This window comes from Salmo salar, chromosome 04 (assembly GCF_965601325.2).
Source record: "Salmo salar chromosome 04, fSalSal1, whole genome shotgun sequence".
Classification (NCBI taxonomy): Eukaryota; Metazoa; Chordata; class Actinopteri; order Salmoniformes; family Salmonidae; genus Salmo; species Salmo salar.
Window position 1 is genome coordinate 93,261,607 of NC_138294.1, and position 19,611 is coordinate 93,281,217.

The following is a 19,611-nucleotide window of genomic DNA, read 5'->3' on the forward strand; positions in this document are numbered from 1 at the left end:
AATTGTATGTGTTGAGGTACAGAGATAAGGCAGCCATAAAAAAATAATGTGAGTCCATTCAACTTTGTTTTAAAGTCACTATTGGCCTCATTGTGAAATCCCTGAGGGGTTTTCTTCCTCTCCGGCAACTGAGTTAGGAAGGACGCCTGTATCCTTGTGTTGACTGGGTGTATTGAAACACCATCCAAACTGTAATTAATAACTTTACCATGCTCAAAGGGATATTCAGTGTCTGCTTTTTTAACCTGTTGGGGATAGGGGGCAGTATTTGCAGGCCGGATAAAAAACGTACCCGATTTAATCTGGTTACTACTCCTGCCCAGTAACTACAATATGCATATAATTTGATTTGGATAGAAAACACCATAAAGTTTCTAAAACTGTTTGAATGGTGTCTGTGAGTATAACAGAACTCATTTGGCAGGCCAAAACCTGAGAAGATTCCAAACATGAAGCGCTCTCTCTGACCATTTCATGGCCTTCTTGATCATCTCTAACCAAAACAGGGGATCTCTGCTGTAACGTGACATTTTCTAATGCTCCCATAGGCTCTCAGAAGGCGCCAGAAAGATGAATGGTGGCTTTGCAGGCCCTGGCTGAAAAACATTAGCACATTTTGATAGTGGTCGATCTGAGGACAATGAGACTGGAGGCACGTGCACGAGCCGACACCATGTTTACTTTCTCTCTCTTTGAACGAAAACAACGACTCCCGGTCGGAATATTATCGCTTTTTTACGAGAAAAATAGCATAAAAATTGATTTTAAACAGCGGTTGACATGCTTCGAAGTACGGTAATGGAATATTTAGAATTTTTTTGTCATGAAACGCGTCGGGCGCATCACCCTTCTTTACCATTCGGATAGTGTCTTGAACGCACGAACAAAATGCCGCTATTTGGATATAACTATGGATTATCTGGGACCAAACCAACATTTTTTTATTGAAGTAGAAGTCCTGGGAGTGCATTCTGACGAAGAACAGCAAAGGTAATCAAACTTTTCTAATAGTAAATCGGAGTTTGGTGAGTACCACACTTGGTGGGTGTCAAAATAGCTAGCCTGTGATGGCTATCTACTCAGAATATTGCAAAATGTGCTTTCACCGAAAAGCTATTTTAAAATCGGACATAGCGAGTGCATAAAGGAGTTCTGTATCTATAATTCTTAAAATAATTGTTATGTTTTTTGTGAACGTTTATCGTGAGTAATTTACTAAATTCACCGGAAGTGTTCGGTGGGAATGCTAGTCACATGTTAGTCACATGCTAATGTAAAAAGCTGGTTTTTGATATAAATATGAACTTGATTGAACAAAACATGCATGTATTGTATAACATAATGTCCTAGGATTGTCATCTGATGAAGATCATCAAAGGTTAGTGCTGCATTTAGCTGTCTTCTGGGTTTTTGTGACATTATATGCTAGCTTGAAAAATGGGTGTCTGATTATTTCTGGCTGGGTACTCTGCTGACATAATCTAATGTTTTGCTTTCATTGTAAAGCCTTTTTGAAATCGGACAGTGTGGTTAGATTAACGAGAGTCTTGTCTTTAAAATGGTGTAAAATAGTCATATGTTTGAGAAATTGAAGTAATAGCATTTCTAAGGTATTTGAATATCGCGCCACGGGATTACACTGGCTGTTGAGTCCCATAGAGGTTAAATTTTTACCAATAGGTGCCATTTGTTGCAAGGTATTGGAAAACCTCCCTGGTCTTTGTGGTTGAATTTGTGTATAAAATTCACTGCTCGACTGAGGGACTTTACAGATAATTGTATGTGTGGGGGTACAGAGATGAGGTAGTTATTCAAAAATCATGTTAAACACTTATTAATATGACTAGTTAAGCACATTTTTACTCCTGAACATATTTAGGCTTGCCATAACAAAGTGGTTGAAAACTTATTGTCTCAAGACATTTCATCTTATTCTTTTCATTTTTTTTTTAATCAATTTTAAATTCAGGCTGTAACACATCAAAATGTTGAACAAGTCAAGAGATGTGAATACTTTCTGAAGACACTGTGGTTGTTGAAGGTTTTAATAACTTGTTTAATGTTGTTCCTGATATAAGTATAGATTTAAAATTTATATAGATTAAAGAACATCTAATAGGCTGTATCCCATTAGTGGATACTAACATAGCTATCGGGGCATATCTGCTCATTTTTACTAACAGAAGAGAACTTATGCAGTGGTTTAGAATAATTAACATTGTAGGTTAGGAGATCTACATTAAGTTTAGGAAAATAGTTAGGGTTTAGCTAAAATGGTAGAACTGTCCCGTACGCAAAATATCCAGCTATATCCAGGTCTGCCCTGAGAACAGTCTTGATTTCCAGTAATGCGATTCTGCAACTGGTGTCAGTGTTGTTTGGTTTTGTTCCTGTTCTTCCGGCAGGTTCTCCAGAGGATCCTGATCAGGAGCCCAGTAGAGAGCAAGACTCCTCCCCCAGCAGCCAGCAGCAGCAGCAGCACGTCCACAGAGTTGTAAGAGTACCAGGGCATCCTGTTGGCCGACGTACGGAGGTGAGACGCCCCCTTGTGTCGCATCACAAACTCCAACCAGAAGAGGGCCTTGTCCATGGGCTTGATGGGCTGGTCCCTGTGCAGGCGGGACAGCCTCTGCATGTTCTCCCTGTAGGGGGCGTGGGTGAGCACCTGGTTCAGAGCCTGCTGGAAATTGGGTCCGTTGAACATGGCCAGCTCCAGGATCTTGGCAGCGCCTCTCTCCTGCAGACGCAGAAGATTGTCATACTGGTCGAAGAACAGGGGTATCCCCAGAACTGGGGTGCCGTGGTAGATGGCCTCCTGGACCCCGTTGGTTCCTCCGTGAGCCACAAAGGCTCTGGTCTGGGGGTGACCCAGGAGGTCTTTCTGGGGCATCCAGTCCACCAGAAGGGTGTTGTTGCCCAGAGTGGAGGGCTTCTTGCCCCGGTGTCTCCAGATCACCTTAGATAGATGAAGAAGACATTAATTTCTGTTTAAATAACCTCTCTTTACATCACTTACATTGCAGGGAGCTTTACATATAAATGCTAATAATCAAAAACAATCAGGATACCTTCTGAGGCAGCTTGGCGAACACACTGGCAATCTGGTCTGTGATATCAACAGGAAGTGCATTGACAAGAGTCCCCAGAGACATGATGATCACCCCATGCTCCCCGGCACTCTGGACAAACTCCTCCAGCTCTGGAGGCAGGGGCTGGGCCGGCTTGCACTGGAACCCCCCCATGTAGATGACGTTGGGCATGGTGGGACGGGGGAAGTCAAACACAAAGTCAGACCTCATCAGCCAGATGTCAGATTCCTGGATCAGGGAGATGATGTCACAGCCCCCTTCAAAGTACTTGGCGCAAATTGCGTCATAACTTGGCCCAACCATGAACCTCTGCTGATACACGATGATGCTGTAGTGTAGCATGTTTTGGACCCTTTGGATGAAGGTCATCTTGTCAGTGAATCCAGACCCTGGGACCGGGATGTAGGACAGGGGAGAGGGGGCGATGGCAAAATGGCCCTCCCCACTGGTGATCCAACGGGCGTTGAGCACCACAGGCAGTTTGAGATAGTGGGCCATCAGCATCCCTCCAGCCATGGCAGGGTCGGTGAGCATCATGTCATATTGAGCGTCCTGGAGACTCTTCATCAGCTCCTTGTCGTCGAACATGCGAGCCAGCGTGTCGCAGGACAGGATGTGGGCTTCTTCTATCATGCTTAGGAACTCCTTGGTTAGTTGGAAGAACTTCAGCGCTGATACCCCCTCTATCTGAGCCTGAATAAAGATATTAAACAGAGATTGAATGCCTCTTTTACAAAATAAATGGCTGTCTGGCTGAATGGTTGATTGGCTGGTTTGCTGGCTGGATAGATTAATCAACCAATCAACCAATCAAAAAGACACATCAAACCTTCACGTGCTTCTTTAGGCACATTATGAAGGCATAACTTCAGGTTCTTCTGTAGGCACGTTATGAAGATATACCTTCAGGTACTTCTGTAGGCACGTTATGAAGACATACCTTCAGGTACTTCTGTAGGCACGTTATGAAGACATACCTTCATGTGCTTCTGTTTCTATGTTATGAAGATATATACCTTAAGGATCTTCTCTACTGTTGCTATGATATTAAGGCATAACTTCATGTGCTTCTGTATCTATGCTATGAAGATATATACCTTCAGGTTCTTCTCTACTGTAGCTACGTTACATCTACCTCAAAGTGCCTCTGTAGGAAGGTCTCGAAGAAGCTGTATAAGGATTCTTTCTCCTTGATGGTGATGGAGGTGTATAGAGGTGACTCCTCGGTGATGTACCAGCTGGTAGAGGGTCTGACCACTGTGATGGTGTGGCCTCTGGCATGGAGCTCCTCGATCAGTACCTACACATTGGTGACGTTAGTAAGCTCACAAAGGGGGCTGGTATTATATCAGAGGCATGTTGTAGAGAGCTGTCAACAATGTGCCTTTTTAAAAGGTATTAATCCTTTAAAAGGCATCAATCTAGGAAACATAAGAAAAACATTTGCATCAAAATCTTTCAGTTCAACCTGGATATATCATGAGCTGGTCTTAATCCACCGCACCCGCCTAGGTCAGCCTTCCGCATCTGTGGTGGAAGTTGGCTGAGCTATAGCAGTGTTTGTCAGACCATGAGAGACATCCCGAAATCAGTCTTCTCACGAAAACGTCTGTAGGGTCCCAACGGTTTAACCTACAAACTAATATGACCTCTCTATGGAAAGATGACTCTCACAAACACGACGGTGTTCTCTGTTTTGCTCTACGACTCCCAGAAGTGTCACGGGACTCGTCTGAAGCTAACCCATACAAGCGAATGGAGGTATGAAGGTAATTTTGTGCCATCAAAAATAAGGGATTAAATATGTGTCCAAAAAAACGAACATAAGATATAAGACAGACACTTCAAAACCTTTTGTTTTTTGCTGTCTTTTTTCCAATGTCATTCAATGCATTTCAATGGGCTATAGTAGTTGAGCATTTTTCATGATTTTTTTTATACCTAAAGGGGTCCTATAATTCAACATCAATTAGCTAAATGATCCACAGTATGACCATCTTAAAACAATTCCATATGTTAGCACAGTATACACAGTAGTCTCATTGAGATGCAGGGTTCTTCAATTCTGGTCCTGGAGGGCCGAAACCCACTTTGGTGGTTGTGGTGAGGTGTGGCCTGATTAATATAGTTGAAATCATTATTTTGAAATCATCATTCAGAACACAGAACATCAATAATCAGAACACCATGCGGTAAATGCCCACTGGCAGAGGTGGCTTTAGTATTGAAAATCCGTACCTAAGTAAAAGTACTGTTACTTAAATTGTAATTTACTCAAATAAAAGTAAGAAACTACTCAAGTAAAAGTAAAAAAGTATCCGGTCAGAAAACTACTTTAGTACTAGTTACAAATTTAGTTTGGTAATTTTTTACACCTTATGGTATACTGTGTGCAAACAAAAACAGATTGATTTGACTCATAGTATTTTGACAGAAAAACATTAAAAACTATTCATAACTTGATATTTGTAGCAAGATGCCGTTGTGTTTGGCTAGCGGTGTTTCTGTAGCCTAGTGTACAGCCACTGGTGGAAAAAGTACTCACTTGTCATACTTAAGTAAAAGTAAAGATACCTTAATAGAAAATGACTCAAGTTAAAAGTAAAAGTCACCCGGCAAAATACTAGTTGAGTAAAAGTCTAAAAGTTTCTGTTTTTAAATGTACTTAAGTACAGTGGTGGAAAAAGTATTAAAATGTCGTACTTGAGTAAAATACAAAAATAAATGCTGTACATCAAATTTCTTATATTAAACAAGTGGAAAAAATGTATTTAAAATAAATGTACAGACAGCCATGGGCACACTCCAACACATAATTTACAAATGCAGAATTTTTTGTTTAGTGAGCGCTAGATCAGAGGCAGTAAGGATGACAATGGATTATATTGATAGGTGCCTGAATTGGACCATATTGCTGTCCTGCATGAGCATTCAAATATGTAACGAGTACTTTTAGGTGTCAGGGAAAATGTATGGTGTAAAAATTACATTATTTTCTTGAGGAATGTAGTGGCGTATAAGTAAAAGTTGTCAAAAAATCCAAATAGTAAAGTAAAGTATAGATACACACCAAAAGTACTTAAGTAGTACTCCAAACTATTTTTACTGTGTACAGCGACGTACATATGATGAGTTTTGACACAAATGATAAAGATATCATTATGCCAGGTAGGTTTACTTGGCAGTCAACATTTATTTGGGAAGTTTTTTTCTGGGAAAGCCTTAGAAAATCGAATTCAAACAGCGCAAGGTGACTGAATTGCGTATCACAAAGATTTGGTCCCGTTTGGTCCCGTGTCCCGTGTGGCTCAGTTGGTAGAGCATGGTGTTTGCAACGCCAGGGTTGTGGGTTCGATTCCCACGGGGGACCAGTACGGGAAATAATGTTTATGAAATGTATGCATTCACTACTGTAAGTCGCTCTGGATAAGAGCATCTGCTAAATGACAAAAAATGTAAAAACATTTTTTAACCAAGACTTCAGACCAAACTTTCTAAATACCTGGTTTAAATACACAATGTTGCCTTAACATTTACTGGTAGATATCATACATTCAAACATCTTTCCTACAGTCTTAGAAAAAGGGTTCCAAAAGGGTTCTTCGGCAGTCCCCATAGGAGCACCCTTTTTTTGTTTCCAGGTAGAACCCTTTTGGGTTCCATGTCGAACCCTCTGTAGAAAAAAATAGGTTCTACATGGAACCCAAAATGTTCTACCCGGAACCAAAAACGGTTCTTCAAAGTGTTCTCCTATTTTGACAGCCTGAAAAACCCCTTTAGGTTCTAGATAGCACCTTTTTTTCTAAGAGTGTACCAACCCGACCGCTGTTGTTCTTTTGTGAGCAGCTCCACGGACAACCAGTTGAGAGCTGCAGGCTCTTGCTGCCTGAGACAGCTTATTCCACTAAAGCTGTGTGCTCCTTCTGCCTGAGACAGCTTATTCCACTAAGGCTGTGTGCAGCACGCATGAGATTAATAATGTACATAACGAACTAATAGCTTGGGGAAGTCGTGTTATATAGCCTAGATTGAAAATAGCGTTATTACAAAATATATACAGTGCCAGTCAAAAGATTGGACACACCTACTCATTCAAGGGTTTTTCTTTATTTTTGCGATTCTCTATATTGTAGAATAATAGTGAAGACGTCAAAACTATGAAATAACACATATGGAATCATGTAGTAACCAAAAAAGTGTTAAACAAATCCAAATATATTTTACATTTGAGATTCTTCTAAGTAGCCACTTTTTGTCTTGATGACAGCTTTGCACACTCTTGGCATTTCTCTCAACCAGCTACATGAGGCAGTCACTTAGAATGCATAATTCATTTGTGAGTCCAAATTTTAGATTTTTGGTTCCAACTGCCGTGTCTTTGTTAGACACAGAGCAGGTGAACAGATGATCTCTGCATGTGTAATTCCCACCGTGAAGCATGGAGGAGGAGGTGTGATGGTCTGGGGGTGCTTTGCTGGTGACACTGTCTGTTATTTATTTAGAATTCAAGGCACACTTAAACAGCATGGCTACTACAGCATTCTGAAGCGATATGCCATCCCATCTGGTTTGAACTTAGTGGGACTTTCATTTGTTTTTCAACAGAACAATGACCCAACACACCTACAGACTGTGAAAGGGCTATTTGACCAAGAAGGAGAGTGATGGAGTGCTGCATCAGATGACCTGGCCTCAACAATCACCCAACCTAAACCCAATTGAGATTGTTTGGGAAGAGTTGGACCACAGAGTGAAGGAAAAGCAGCCAACAAGTGCTCAGCATATGTGGGAACTCCTTCAAGACTATTGGATAAGCATTCCTTATGAAGCTGGTTGAGAGAATGCCAAGTGTGTGCAAAGCTGTTATCAAGGCAAAGGGTGGATACTTTGAAAAATCAAAAATGTTAAATATATTGTGATTTTGTTTAACACTTTTTTGGTTACTACATAATTCCTTATGTGTTGTTTCATAGTTCTGATTTCTTCACTATTATTCTACAAAGTAGAAAATAGTAAAAATAAAGAAAAACCCTTGAATGAGAAGTTGTGTCCAAACTTCCAACTTCAACAGTACTGTATATATATGTATATATAAACTCAGCAAAAAAAGAAACGTCCCTTTTTCAGGACCCTGTCTTTCAAAGATAATTCGTAAAAATCTAAATATCTTCACAGATCTTCATTGTAAGGGGTTTAAACACTGTTTCCCATGCTTGTTCCATGAACCATAAACAATTAATGAACATGCACCTGTGGAACGGTCGTTAAAACACTGACAGCTTACAGACGGGAGGCAATTAAGGTCACAGTTATGAAAACTTAGGACACTAAAGAGGCCTTTCTACTGACTCTGAAAAACACTAGAAGAAAGATGCTCAGGGTCCCTGCTCGTCTGTGTGAACGTGCCTTAGGCATGCTGCAAGGAGGCATGGGGACTGGATATGTGGCCAGGGCAACAAATTGCAATGTCAGTACTGTGAGCGCCTAAGACAGCGCTACAGGGAGACAAGACGGACAGCTGATTGTCCTCGCATTGGCAGACCACGTGTAACAACACCTGCACTGGATCGGTACATCCAAACATCACACCTGTGGGAAAGGTTACAGGATGGCAACAACAACTGCCCGAGTTACACCAGGAATGCACAATCCCTCCATCAGTGCTCAGACTGTCCGCAATAGGCTGAGAGAGGCTGGACTGAGGGCTTGTAGGCCTGTTGTAAGGCATGTCCTCACCAGACATCACCGGCAACAACGTCGCCTATGGGTACAAACCCACCGTCGCTGGACCAGACAGGACTGTCAAAAAGTGCTCTTCACTGACGAGTTGATATTATGTCTCACCGGAGGTGATGGTCGGATTTGCGTTTATCGTTGAAGGAATGAGCGTTACACCGAGGCCTGTAATCTGGAGCAGGATCGATTTGGAGGTGGAGGGTCCGTCATGGTCTGGGGCGGTGTGTCACAGCATCATCGGACTGAGCTTGTTGTCATTGCAGGTAATCTCAACGCTGTGCGTTACAGGGAAGACATCCTCCTCCCTCATGTGATACCATTCCTGCAGGCTCATCCTGACATGACCCTCCATCATGACAATGCCACCAGCCATACTGCTCGTTCTGTGCATGATTTCCTGCAAGACAGGAATGTCAGTGTTCTGCCATGGCCAGCGAAGAGCCCGGATCTCAATCCCATTGAGCACGTCTGGGACCTGTTGGATCGGAGGGTGAGGGCTAGGGCCATTCCCCCCAGAAATGTCTGAGAACTTGCAGGTGCCTTGGTGGAAGAGGGGTAAGATCTCACAGCAAGAACTGGCAAATCTGGTGCAGTCCATGAGGAGGAGATGCACTGCAGTACTTAATGCAGCTGGTGGCCACACCAGATACTGACTGTTACTTTTGATTTTGACCCCTCCTTTATTCAGGGACACAATATTCAATTTCTGTTAGTCACATGTCTGTGGAACTTGTTCAGTTTATGTCTCAGTTGTTGAATCTTGTTATGTTCATACAAATATTTACACATGTTAAGTTTGCTGAAAATAAACGCAGTTGACAGTGAGAGGACGTTTCTTTTTTTGCTGAATTTATATATGAATATATATAAATATGACTGACTGCCCAGAAAGTTTCCATTAACCTCCCCCGGCCAGCGGGCAGTCCTGTGTGTCGAGCCCTGCGACATAATATATAATAATATAAACCTATGTAACTGGAGTGATTTGGTAAAACGTAACTAAGTAAACAGTAAGTTGCAGTTCTTGACACACTCAAACAAGTGCGCCTGGCACCTACTGCCATACCCTGTTCAAGGGCACTTAAAAATGTTTTCTTACACTTTCACCCTCTGAATGGCACACATACACAATCCATGTCTCAATTGTCTCAAGGTTTAAAAATCCTTCTTTAACCTGTCTCCTCCCCTACACTGATTGAAGTGGATTTAACAGGTGACTTCAATAAGGAATCATATCTTTCACCTGGATTCACCTTGTCAGTCTATATCACGGAAAGAGCAGGTGTTCCTAATGTTTTGTTCACTCAGTGTATAATACGTCAAGACACAACTATGGAAACCAAATTCTATTAGCTTTCCAAAAATTCCCAGATTTTTCAGAAATCCTGATTGGATTCCCGAAATCAGAAGGGAATAGTCAGCAGGAAATCTTGGTAAAGTTAACAGAATGCTAGATACAACATTGAGCACCTTCATGTTGACCCAGTGGCTTCCATCGACAGGAAAGACCAGGACTTTTCCTCCATGGCAGGACGGTGCAGGAAGGAGAAGGAGAAATGACACCAGACTTAAAAACGAGAGGTTTCCCCAGGGAGAGCTGGAATGCATTGTGTCTAAACTGAAAGGAAAAAGAGGACAAAAGTCACTTGTTTTCAACTAGTCACCTCACGTAAAATACTTCATTGACCTGAAAGCCTATCAAGTCTTGCACTCATGCGACGTATAGTTAAATAACAGCTAATTAAGCTTCACCATTATGTTATCTACCTGTGTCAATAAGTTAGAGTGTATTGTCTGCACGGCTTAATAACACTATTACATAACAACAAACTACTTGAGTGTAGGTGAATAAGAACATGCATTAAGAGTTGTCTTACCGGTACTATAGACTCCACACAGCACTAACAACACTCTGCAGGGGACTGCAAACGGTTACATATCGGCTGTTCAATACTTTGAACTTTTGAAGGTTCATACTCCTCCTGATAGTACAGAAGTCCTGCTATAGCCCAGGTAGATGATTTACAAACAGATAGTGGTGCCTCACAAATTGCACTAGTTTTGTCCAGGGTCCTCAGGGCTCTGGTCAACAAAGTAGACTATTGTAGGGATTAGGATGCCATTTGGGATTCAACCACTACTTAGGCAATAACACTAGTGAGTTCAGGTAAAACACACCTGTCACATAACTAACCTTTCACCCAATTTAAGTGCCTACTTATCATTGATACAATCATTACCATATACGATTGTAGACCTCTCTAGTCTGACTCCAGGTAGTAGTTATGTACACTGCCTTCAGAAAGTATTCACTTGAATTTTTTAAAACATTTTGTTGTGTTACAGTCTGAATTTAACATGGATTGAATTGATATGCTTGTGTCTGGTTTACACACAATATTCCATAATGTCAAAGTGGAATTCTGTTTTTCAGATTTTTTTCTCTCCAAATGAATAAAAAATGTAAACCTGAGCTTGGGTCAAAAAGTATTCAACCCCTTTATTATGTCAAGCCTAAACAAGTTCAGGAATAAAAATGTGTTAAACAAATCACATAATAAGATGCATGGAGAATAATAATGGTTAACATGATTTTTTTTAATGACTACCTCATATCTGTATCCAGGGGTGCAACTTTGGTTTTAGACGTAAGGGGGACATAATTATAATTTTTTAGTATTTGTTTATATTGTGCTATTATGTGTTTTTTTCCCACGTTATTTGTAACTTATTTTGTACAAAATGTTTCTGCCACCGTATCTTACGGCAAAAAAAGAGCTTCTGGATATCAGGACAGAGATCACTCACCTCGGACAAAGAGTTTTTCTACAACAACAAGCAAGACTCACACGATATTCTCCAAACACCCGGCAGGACCAACATCCCAGTTATTCGCAAGAGGAAGCGACGCAGGTACAGAGGACAAAGAGACGGATGCCTGGTCAGGTTCCCCGGAGAAGGCGAGTAGGAAAGCTGCCGTTACCGTCAATATTACTCGCCAACGTGCAATCATCGGATAATAAATTAGACAAGGTACAATCACGAATATCCTACCAACAGGACATCACAAACTGTAATATCCTATGTTTCACGGAATCGTGGCTGAATGAGGACATGGATATTCAGCTAGCGGGATACACGATGCACCGGCAGGATAGAACAGCACACTCCGGTAAGACGAAGGGTCTGTGCATATTTGTAAACAACAGCTGGTGCACGAAATCTAAGGAAGTCTCTAGATTTTGCTCGCCTGAAGTAGAGTATATTGTGATAAATTGCAGGCCACACTACTTGCCTAGAGAGTTTTCAGCTATACATTTCGTGGCTGTTTATTTACCACCACAAACAGATGATGGCACTAAGACCGCACTCAGTCAGCTGTATAAGGAAATAAGCACACAGAAAATCACTCACCCAGAGGCGGTGCTCCTAGTGGCCAGAGACTTTAATGTAGGGAAACTTAAATCAGTTTTACCAAATCTCTATCAACATGTTAAATGTGCAACCAGAGGGGAAAAAAATTCTAGATCACCTGTACTCCACACACAGAGACACGCACAAAGCTCTCCCTCGCCCTCCATTTGGTAAATCCGACCACAACTCTATCCTCCTGATTCCTGCTTACAAGCAAAAATTTAAGCAGGAAGCACCAGTGACTCGGTCTATAAAAACGTGGTCAGATGAAGCAGATGCTAAACTACAGGACTGTGTTGCATCACAGATTGGAACATGTTCCAGGATTCTTCCGATGGCATTGAGGAGTACACCACATCAGTCACTTGCTATATCAATAAGTGCATCGAGGACGTCGTCCCCACAGTGACTGTATGTACATACCCCAACCAGAAGCCATGGATTACAGGCAACATTCGCACTGAGCTAAAGGGTAGAGCTGCCGCTTTCAAGGTGCGGCACTCTAACCTGGAAGCTTACAAGAAATTCCGCAATGCCCTGCGACTAACCATCAAACAGGCAAAGCGTCAATACAGGGCTAAGATTGAATCACACTACACCGGCTCCGATGCTCGTCGGATGTGGCAGGGCTTGCAAACCATTACAGACTACAAAGGGAAGCACAGACGCGAGCTACCCTGTGACACGAGCCTACCAGACGAGCTAAATCACTTCCATGCTCGCTTCAAGGCAAGCAACACTGAGGCATGCATGAGAGCATCAGCTGTTCTGGACGATTGTGTGATCACGCTCTCCGTAGCCGACGTGAGTAAGACCTTTAAACAGGTCAACATACACAAGGCTGCGGATCCAGACGGATTACCAGGACATGTGCTCCAGGCATATGCTGACCAACTGGCAGGTGTCTTCACTGACATTTTCAACATGTCCCTGATTGAGTCTGTAATACCAACATGTTTCAAGCAGAGCACCATAGTCCCTGTACCCAAGAACACAAAGGCAACCTGCCTAAATGACTACAGACCCGTAGCACTCACGTCCGTAGCCATGAAGTGCTTTGAAAGGCTGGTAATGGCTCACATCAACACCATTATCCCAGAAACCCTAGACCCACTCCAATTTGCATACCGCCCAAACAGATCCACAGATGATGCGATCTCTATTGCACTCCACATTGCCCTTTCCCATCTGGACAAAAGGAACACCTATGTGAGAATGCTATTCATTGACTACAGCTCCTACAGCTCCTACAGCTCCCACAGTTTCAACACCATAGTACCCTCAAAGCTCATCACTAAGCTAAGGAACCTGGGACTAAACACCTCCCTCTGCAACTGGATCCTGGACTTCCTGACGGGCCGCCCCCAGGTGGTGAGGGTAGGTAGCAACACATCTGCCATGTTGATCCTCAACACTGGAGCTCCCCAGGGGTGCATGCTCAGTCCCCTGCTGTACTCCCTGTTCACCCACGACTGCATGGCCAGGCACGACTCCAACAGCATCATTAAGTTTGCAGACGAAACAACAGTGGTAGGCCTGATCACCGACAACGACGAGACAGCCTATAGGGAGGAGGTCTGAGACCTGGCCCGGGTGGTGCCAGAATAACAACTTATCCCTCAACGTAACCAAAACTAAGGAGTTGATTGTGGACTACAGGAAAAGGAGCACCGAACACGCCCCCATTCTCATCGACGGCACTGTAGTGGAGCAGATTGAGAGATTCAAGTTCCTTGGTGTCCACATCACCAACAAACTAGAATGGTCCAAACACACCAAGACAGTCGTGAAGAGGGCACAACAAAGCCTATTTCCCCTCAGGAAACTAAAAAGATTTGGCATGGGTCCTGAGATCCTCAAAAGGTTCTACAGCTGCACCATCGAGAGCATCCTGACCAGTTGCATCACTGCCTGGTACGGCAATTGCTCGGCCTCCGACTGCAAGGCACTTCAGAGGGTAGTGCGTATGGCCCAGTACATCACTGTAAAGCTGCCTGCAATCCAGGACCTCTACACCAGGCGGTGTCAGAGGAAGGCCCTAAAAATTGTCAAAGACCCCAGCCCCCCCAGTCATAGACTGTTCTCTCTACTACCGCATGGCAAGCGGTACTGGAGTGCCAAGTCTAGGACAAAAAGGCTTCTCAATAGTTTTTACCCCCAAGCCATAAGACTCCTGAATATGTAACCAAATGGTTACCTGGACTGTTTGCATTCTGTGCCCCCCCAACCCCTCTTTTACGCTGCTGCTACTCTCTGTTTATCTTATATGCATAGGCACTTTAACTACATTCATGTACAGTCGTGGCCAAAAGTTTTGAGAATGACACAAATATTAATTTTCATAAAGTCTGCTGCCTCAGTTTGTATGATGGCAATTTGCATATACTCCAGAATGTTATGAAGAGTGATCAGATGAATTAATTGCAAAGTCCCTCTTTGCCATGCAAATGAACTGAATCCCCCCAAAACATTTCCACTGCATTTCAGCCCTGCCACAAAAAGATCAGCTGACATCATGTCAGTGATTCTCTCGTTAACACAGGTGTGAGTGTTGACGAGGACAAGGCTGGAGATCACTCTGTCATGCTGATTGAGTTCGAATAACAGACTGGAAGCTTCAAAAGGAGGGTGGTGCTTGGAATCATTGTTCTTCCTCTGTCAACCATGTTTACCTGTAAGGAAACACGTGCCATCATCATTGCTTTGCACAAAATGGGCTTCACAGGCAAGGATATTGCTGCCAGTAAGATTGCACCTAAATCAACAATTTATCGGATCATCGAGAACTTCAAAGAGAGCGGTTCAGTTGTTGTGAAGAAGGTTCGGGGTGCCCAAGAAAGTATAGCAAGCGCCAGGACCGTCTCCTAAAGTTGATTCAGCTGGGGGATCAGGGCACCACCAGTACAGAGCTTGCTCAGGAATGGCAGCAGGCAGGTGTGAGTGTATCTGCACGCACAGTGAGGCAAAGACTTTTGGAGGATGGCCTGGTGTCAAGAAGTGCAGCAAAGAAGCCACTTCTCTCCAGGAAAAACATCTGGGACAGACTGATATTCTGCAAAAGGTACAGGGATTGGACTGCTGAGGATTGGGGTAAAGTATTTTTCTCTGATGAATCCCCTTTCCGATTGTTTGGGGCATCTGGAAAAAAGCTTGTCTGGAGAAGACAAGGTTAGTGCTACCATCAGTCCTGTGTCATGCGAACAGTAAAGCATCCTGAGACCATTCATGCGTGGGGTTGCTTCTCAGCCAAGAGAGTGGGCTCACTCACAATTTTGCCTAAGAACACAGCCATGAATAAAGATTGTTACCAACACATCCTCCGAGAGCAACTTCTCCCAACCATCCAGGAACAGTTTGGTGACGAACAATGCCTTTTCCAGCATGATGGAGCACCTTGCCATGAGGCAAAAGTGATAACTAACTGGCTCGGGGAACAAAACATCATTATTTTGGATCCATGGCCAGGAAACTCCCCAGACCTTAATCCCATCAAGAGGCGGGTGGACAAAAAAAAAACACAAATTCTGACAAACTCCAAGCATTGATTATGCAAGAATGGGCTGCCATCAGTCAGGATGTGGCCCAGAAGTTAATTGACAGCATGCCAGGGCAGATTCCAGAGGTCTTGAAAAAGAAGGGTCAACACTGCAAATATTGACTCTTTGCATCAACTTCATGAAATTGTCAATAAAAGCCTGACACTTATGAAATGCTTGTAATTATACTTCAGTATTCCATAGTAACATCTGACAAAAATATCTAAAGACACTGAAGCAGCAAACTTTGTGGAAATTAATATTTGTGTCATTCTCAAAGCCTTTGGCCATGACTGTACATACTACCTCAATTGGCCCAAACAACCAGTGCTCCCGCACATTGGCTAACCGGGCTATCTGCATTGTGTCCCACCACCCACCAACCCCTCTTTTACGCTACTGCTACTCTCTGTTCATCATATATGCATAGTCACTTTAGCCATACCTACATGTACATACTACCTCAACATGCCTGGCTAACCGATGTTAGCCAGGCATGTTTGGCTAAAGTGTATGTAAACTTCCAACTTCAACTGTATATATATATATATATATATATTTTATTTTTTATTTTTTTATTAATTTAACTAGGCAAGTCAGTTAAGAATAAATTCTTATTTACAATGATGGCCTACCCTGTCCAAACCTGGGCCAATTGTGCGCCACCCTATATTTCACAGCCGGATGTGATGAAGCCTAGATTCAAACCAGGTATTGCAGTGATGCCTCTTGCACTAAGATGCAGTGTCTTAGAACCCTGCGCCACTCGGGAGCCCTATATATACAACATAACATAATGTGGAAAAAAGGGGTCTGAGATCTGGGCTCTTCGCTGGCCATGGCAGAACGCTGACATTCCTGTCTTGCAGGAAATCACGCACAGAACGAGCAGTACAGCTGGTGTCATTGTCATGCTGGAAGGTCATGTCAGGATGAGCCTGCAGGCAGGGTACCACAATAGGGAGGAGGATGTCTTCCCTGTGACGCACAGAGTTGAGATTGCCTGCAATGACAACAAGCTCATTCCGATGATGCTGTGACACACCACCCCATATATATATACACTACCGTTCAAAAGTTTGGGGTCACTTAGAAATGTCCTTGTTTTTGAAAGAAAAGCAATTTCTTTGTCCATTAAAATAACATCAAATTGATCAGAAATACACTGTAGACATTGTTAATGTTGTAAATGACTATTGTAGCTGGAAGTGGCTGATTGTTTAATGGAATATCTACATAGGCGTACAGAGGACCATTATCAACAACCATCACTCCTGTGTTCCATTGACACGTTATGTTAGCTAATCCAAGTTTATAATTTTAAAAGGCTAATTGATCATTAGAAAAACCTTTTACAATTATGTTAGCACAGCTGAAAACTGTTGTCCTGATTAAAGAAGCAATACAATTTCTTTAGACTAGTTGAGTACCTGGAGCATCAGCATTTGTGGGTTCGATTACAGGCTCAAAATGAACAGAAACAAAGCACTTTCTTCTGAAACTCGTCAGTCTATTCTTGTTCTGAGAAATGAAGGCTATTCCATGCAAGAAATTTCCAAGAAACTGAATATCTCGTACAACCCTTTTTCCACAGAGTAAAACACCCACTTCCTACAAAAAAGACATTAAGTCAGAGAACGCCGGGACAAAGTCCCCACGTTGGAATGGCTACAATTCTATAGGCCTCGGAGACCGTACAGCTGTAGTTTTGGCTACATGGCTGGAAATGGTTCAACTCTGAGACTATCGATCACTACAGAACAAGAGTAAATCTTAGACGTGGAATTACTAGTCTGCAGCTAGAAATTACGTAAGTCTAGTACGAGAATACTGACAACCGCCAAAGCATCTATTCTAAGAACTTGGTACACCTGACGTATCCATTACAACAGACACTATCCAGAGCCACGGAGAAAGCTACAATCACTAAGGACATTGTGATTTCTGTGGAAGTTAACCAGAGACTCTCTGATGAAGTGACTTTCCAGCAGACGGACCGGCGATTCCAACAGAGTAGACAACAACGACTTAAGGGCGTAAATATATACATTGCAATTATTCTCGAATGAGCAGCTGTTCATGTGCAAAGGATTAGCATTTCAATTAATATAATTAAACTGTGTGTAGTAAGTCCATTTTGTTTTTCCCGCTCTTTCTCAGTCCCCACCCCTTTCCTTTTTCTACCAAGCCGTCATATCGGCTTCGTCCACTAGGGACTTTTTCTTTGTATCATGTAGTAATTCAAATATCTACCGTTTGTTTGTTATGTAATTCTGTGTGTCTATTTAGTTAGTTGGTAAATAAATAATTAAGTCAATTTGTATATCCCTGATTCATGATTTATGCTAGGGTTTGTGCAGATATCCAAGGTTTTGCGAAGTTCAGTAATGAGAACTGATGAGGTAATAATAATACATTAATGAGAATGACTAATCGATCATATATTAAAATATCAGAAGAGTTATATTCGGAAAATTCTAACTTCCTAGTTAATTCATGTTTACATGATTATTTTAATCACGTAATAATTAAACCTAGAGACCTGATTTGATATAAATAAGTCTTCACATTTAATGATAGTCCAGACACGACAGCTGGTATCTCGTAGGGTGGTTGAATTAGTAGTGATGAATAGTGCTGGTGGTCCTGTGTGGCTCGTTGGTAAAGCATGTTGTTTGTAATGCCAGGGTTGTGGGTTCGATTCCCACGGGGGACCAGTATGAATAAATAAATAAAAAATGTATGAAATGTATGCATTCACTACTGTAAGTCACTCTGGATAAGAGCGTCTGCTAAATGACTAAAATGTAAAATGTGTCTCGTAGGAAAGACAAATACAGTTTTTTTTTACAACGTCCCTTATATTGACTGGTTGTTAGTAACATCCTTTGTAATGACAACTGTTGCCGTTTAACGACTATTTATTAAACAGATGAAAACATGTTTACAATCCTTTGAAGATTCTTAAGTGTCCCCATGTGTACATGGTCACACACATCTGGTACGCCCACTCACTCAGGAAAAAAAAAGATAAAGGTTTTCTATCCCGCTACAAATCATTGATGTACAAACACATTGTGGAGGATGCAACATGCAGGGTAGAATCAGACCTGTGGTTATAGAGTCCAAAAATTAAATGCTGAGCAAATGGATCTGAAAGTTTTTACACAAATCTTCCAACTCTGCTATTCTCGTCAGTGCTTGATTGACACGAAAGGCAGAGTTAATGTATTGAATGTGTGCCGATCTCAAGTTCGGGATTTGATGATTTAATGAATTGTCAAAATGGTCAATCTGGGATTGGTACATGCATTTTGAAACCTTTTAAAATTGTTATTTAATGATCTGTTAAAACCAATGTGATTCTATTTTTAATTTTAAGGTTTTTAAATTTAACTAGGTAAGTCAGTTAAGAGCCAATTCTTATTTACAATGACGGCCTGCCCCCGGCCAAACCCTCCTCTAACCCGGACGACGATGGGCCAATTGTGCGCCGCCCTATAGGACTCCCAATTACAGCCGGTTGTGATACAGCCTTGAATCAAACCAGGATCTGTAGTGACGCCTCTAGCACTGAGATGCAGTGCCTTAGACCACTGTGCCACCCGGGAGCCCAAATTCTAATGAAATGTCGCTTGACAGATCATATATTCGATCATGGAGTTCTGATCATCAAATCAAATCAAATCACATTTTATTGGTCACATACACATGGCTAGCAGATGTTATTGCGAGTGTAGCGAAATGCTTGTGCTTCTGCTTAATGCTCATGGAGTTCTGATCATGGAATTCTGATCATGTATTCTGATCATGGAGTTCTGATCATGGAGTTCTGA

At 42.2% G+C, this 19,611-nt stretch overlaps 1 protein-coding gene across 1 annotated transcript; it reads right to left on the reverse strand.

The window, feature by feature from the left end:
• Positions 1 to 2,029: 2,029 nt before the first annotated feature.
• On the reverse strand, positions 2,030 to 10,844 carry LOC106604038 (UDP-glucuronosyltransferase 2C1). The gene is made up of 5 exons (XM_014198379.3): positions 10,703 to 10,844; positions 10,296 to 10,443; positions 4,225 to 4,389; positions 3,069 to 3,782; positions 2,030 to 2,956 (listed from the first exon to the last, which is right to left on the reverse strand). The coding sequence occupies exons 2-5, from the start codon at positions 10,431 to 10,433 to the stop codon at positions 2,369 to 2,371; spliced, it is 1,605 nt and encodes a 534-aa protein (XP_014053854.1). The 5' UTR covers positions 10,434 to 10,443; positions 10,703 to 10,844; the 3' UTR covers positions 2,030 to 2,368.
• Between the last annotated feature and the right edge of the window lie 8,767 nt (positions 10,845 to 19,611).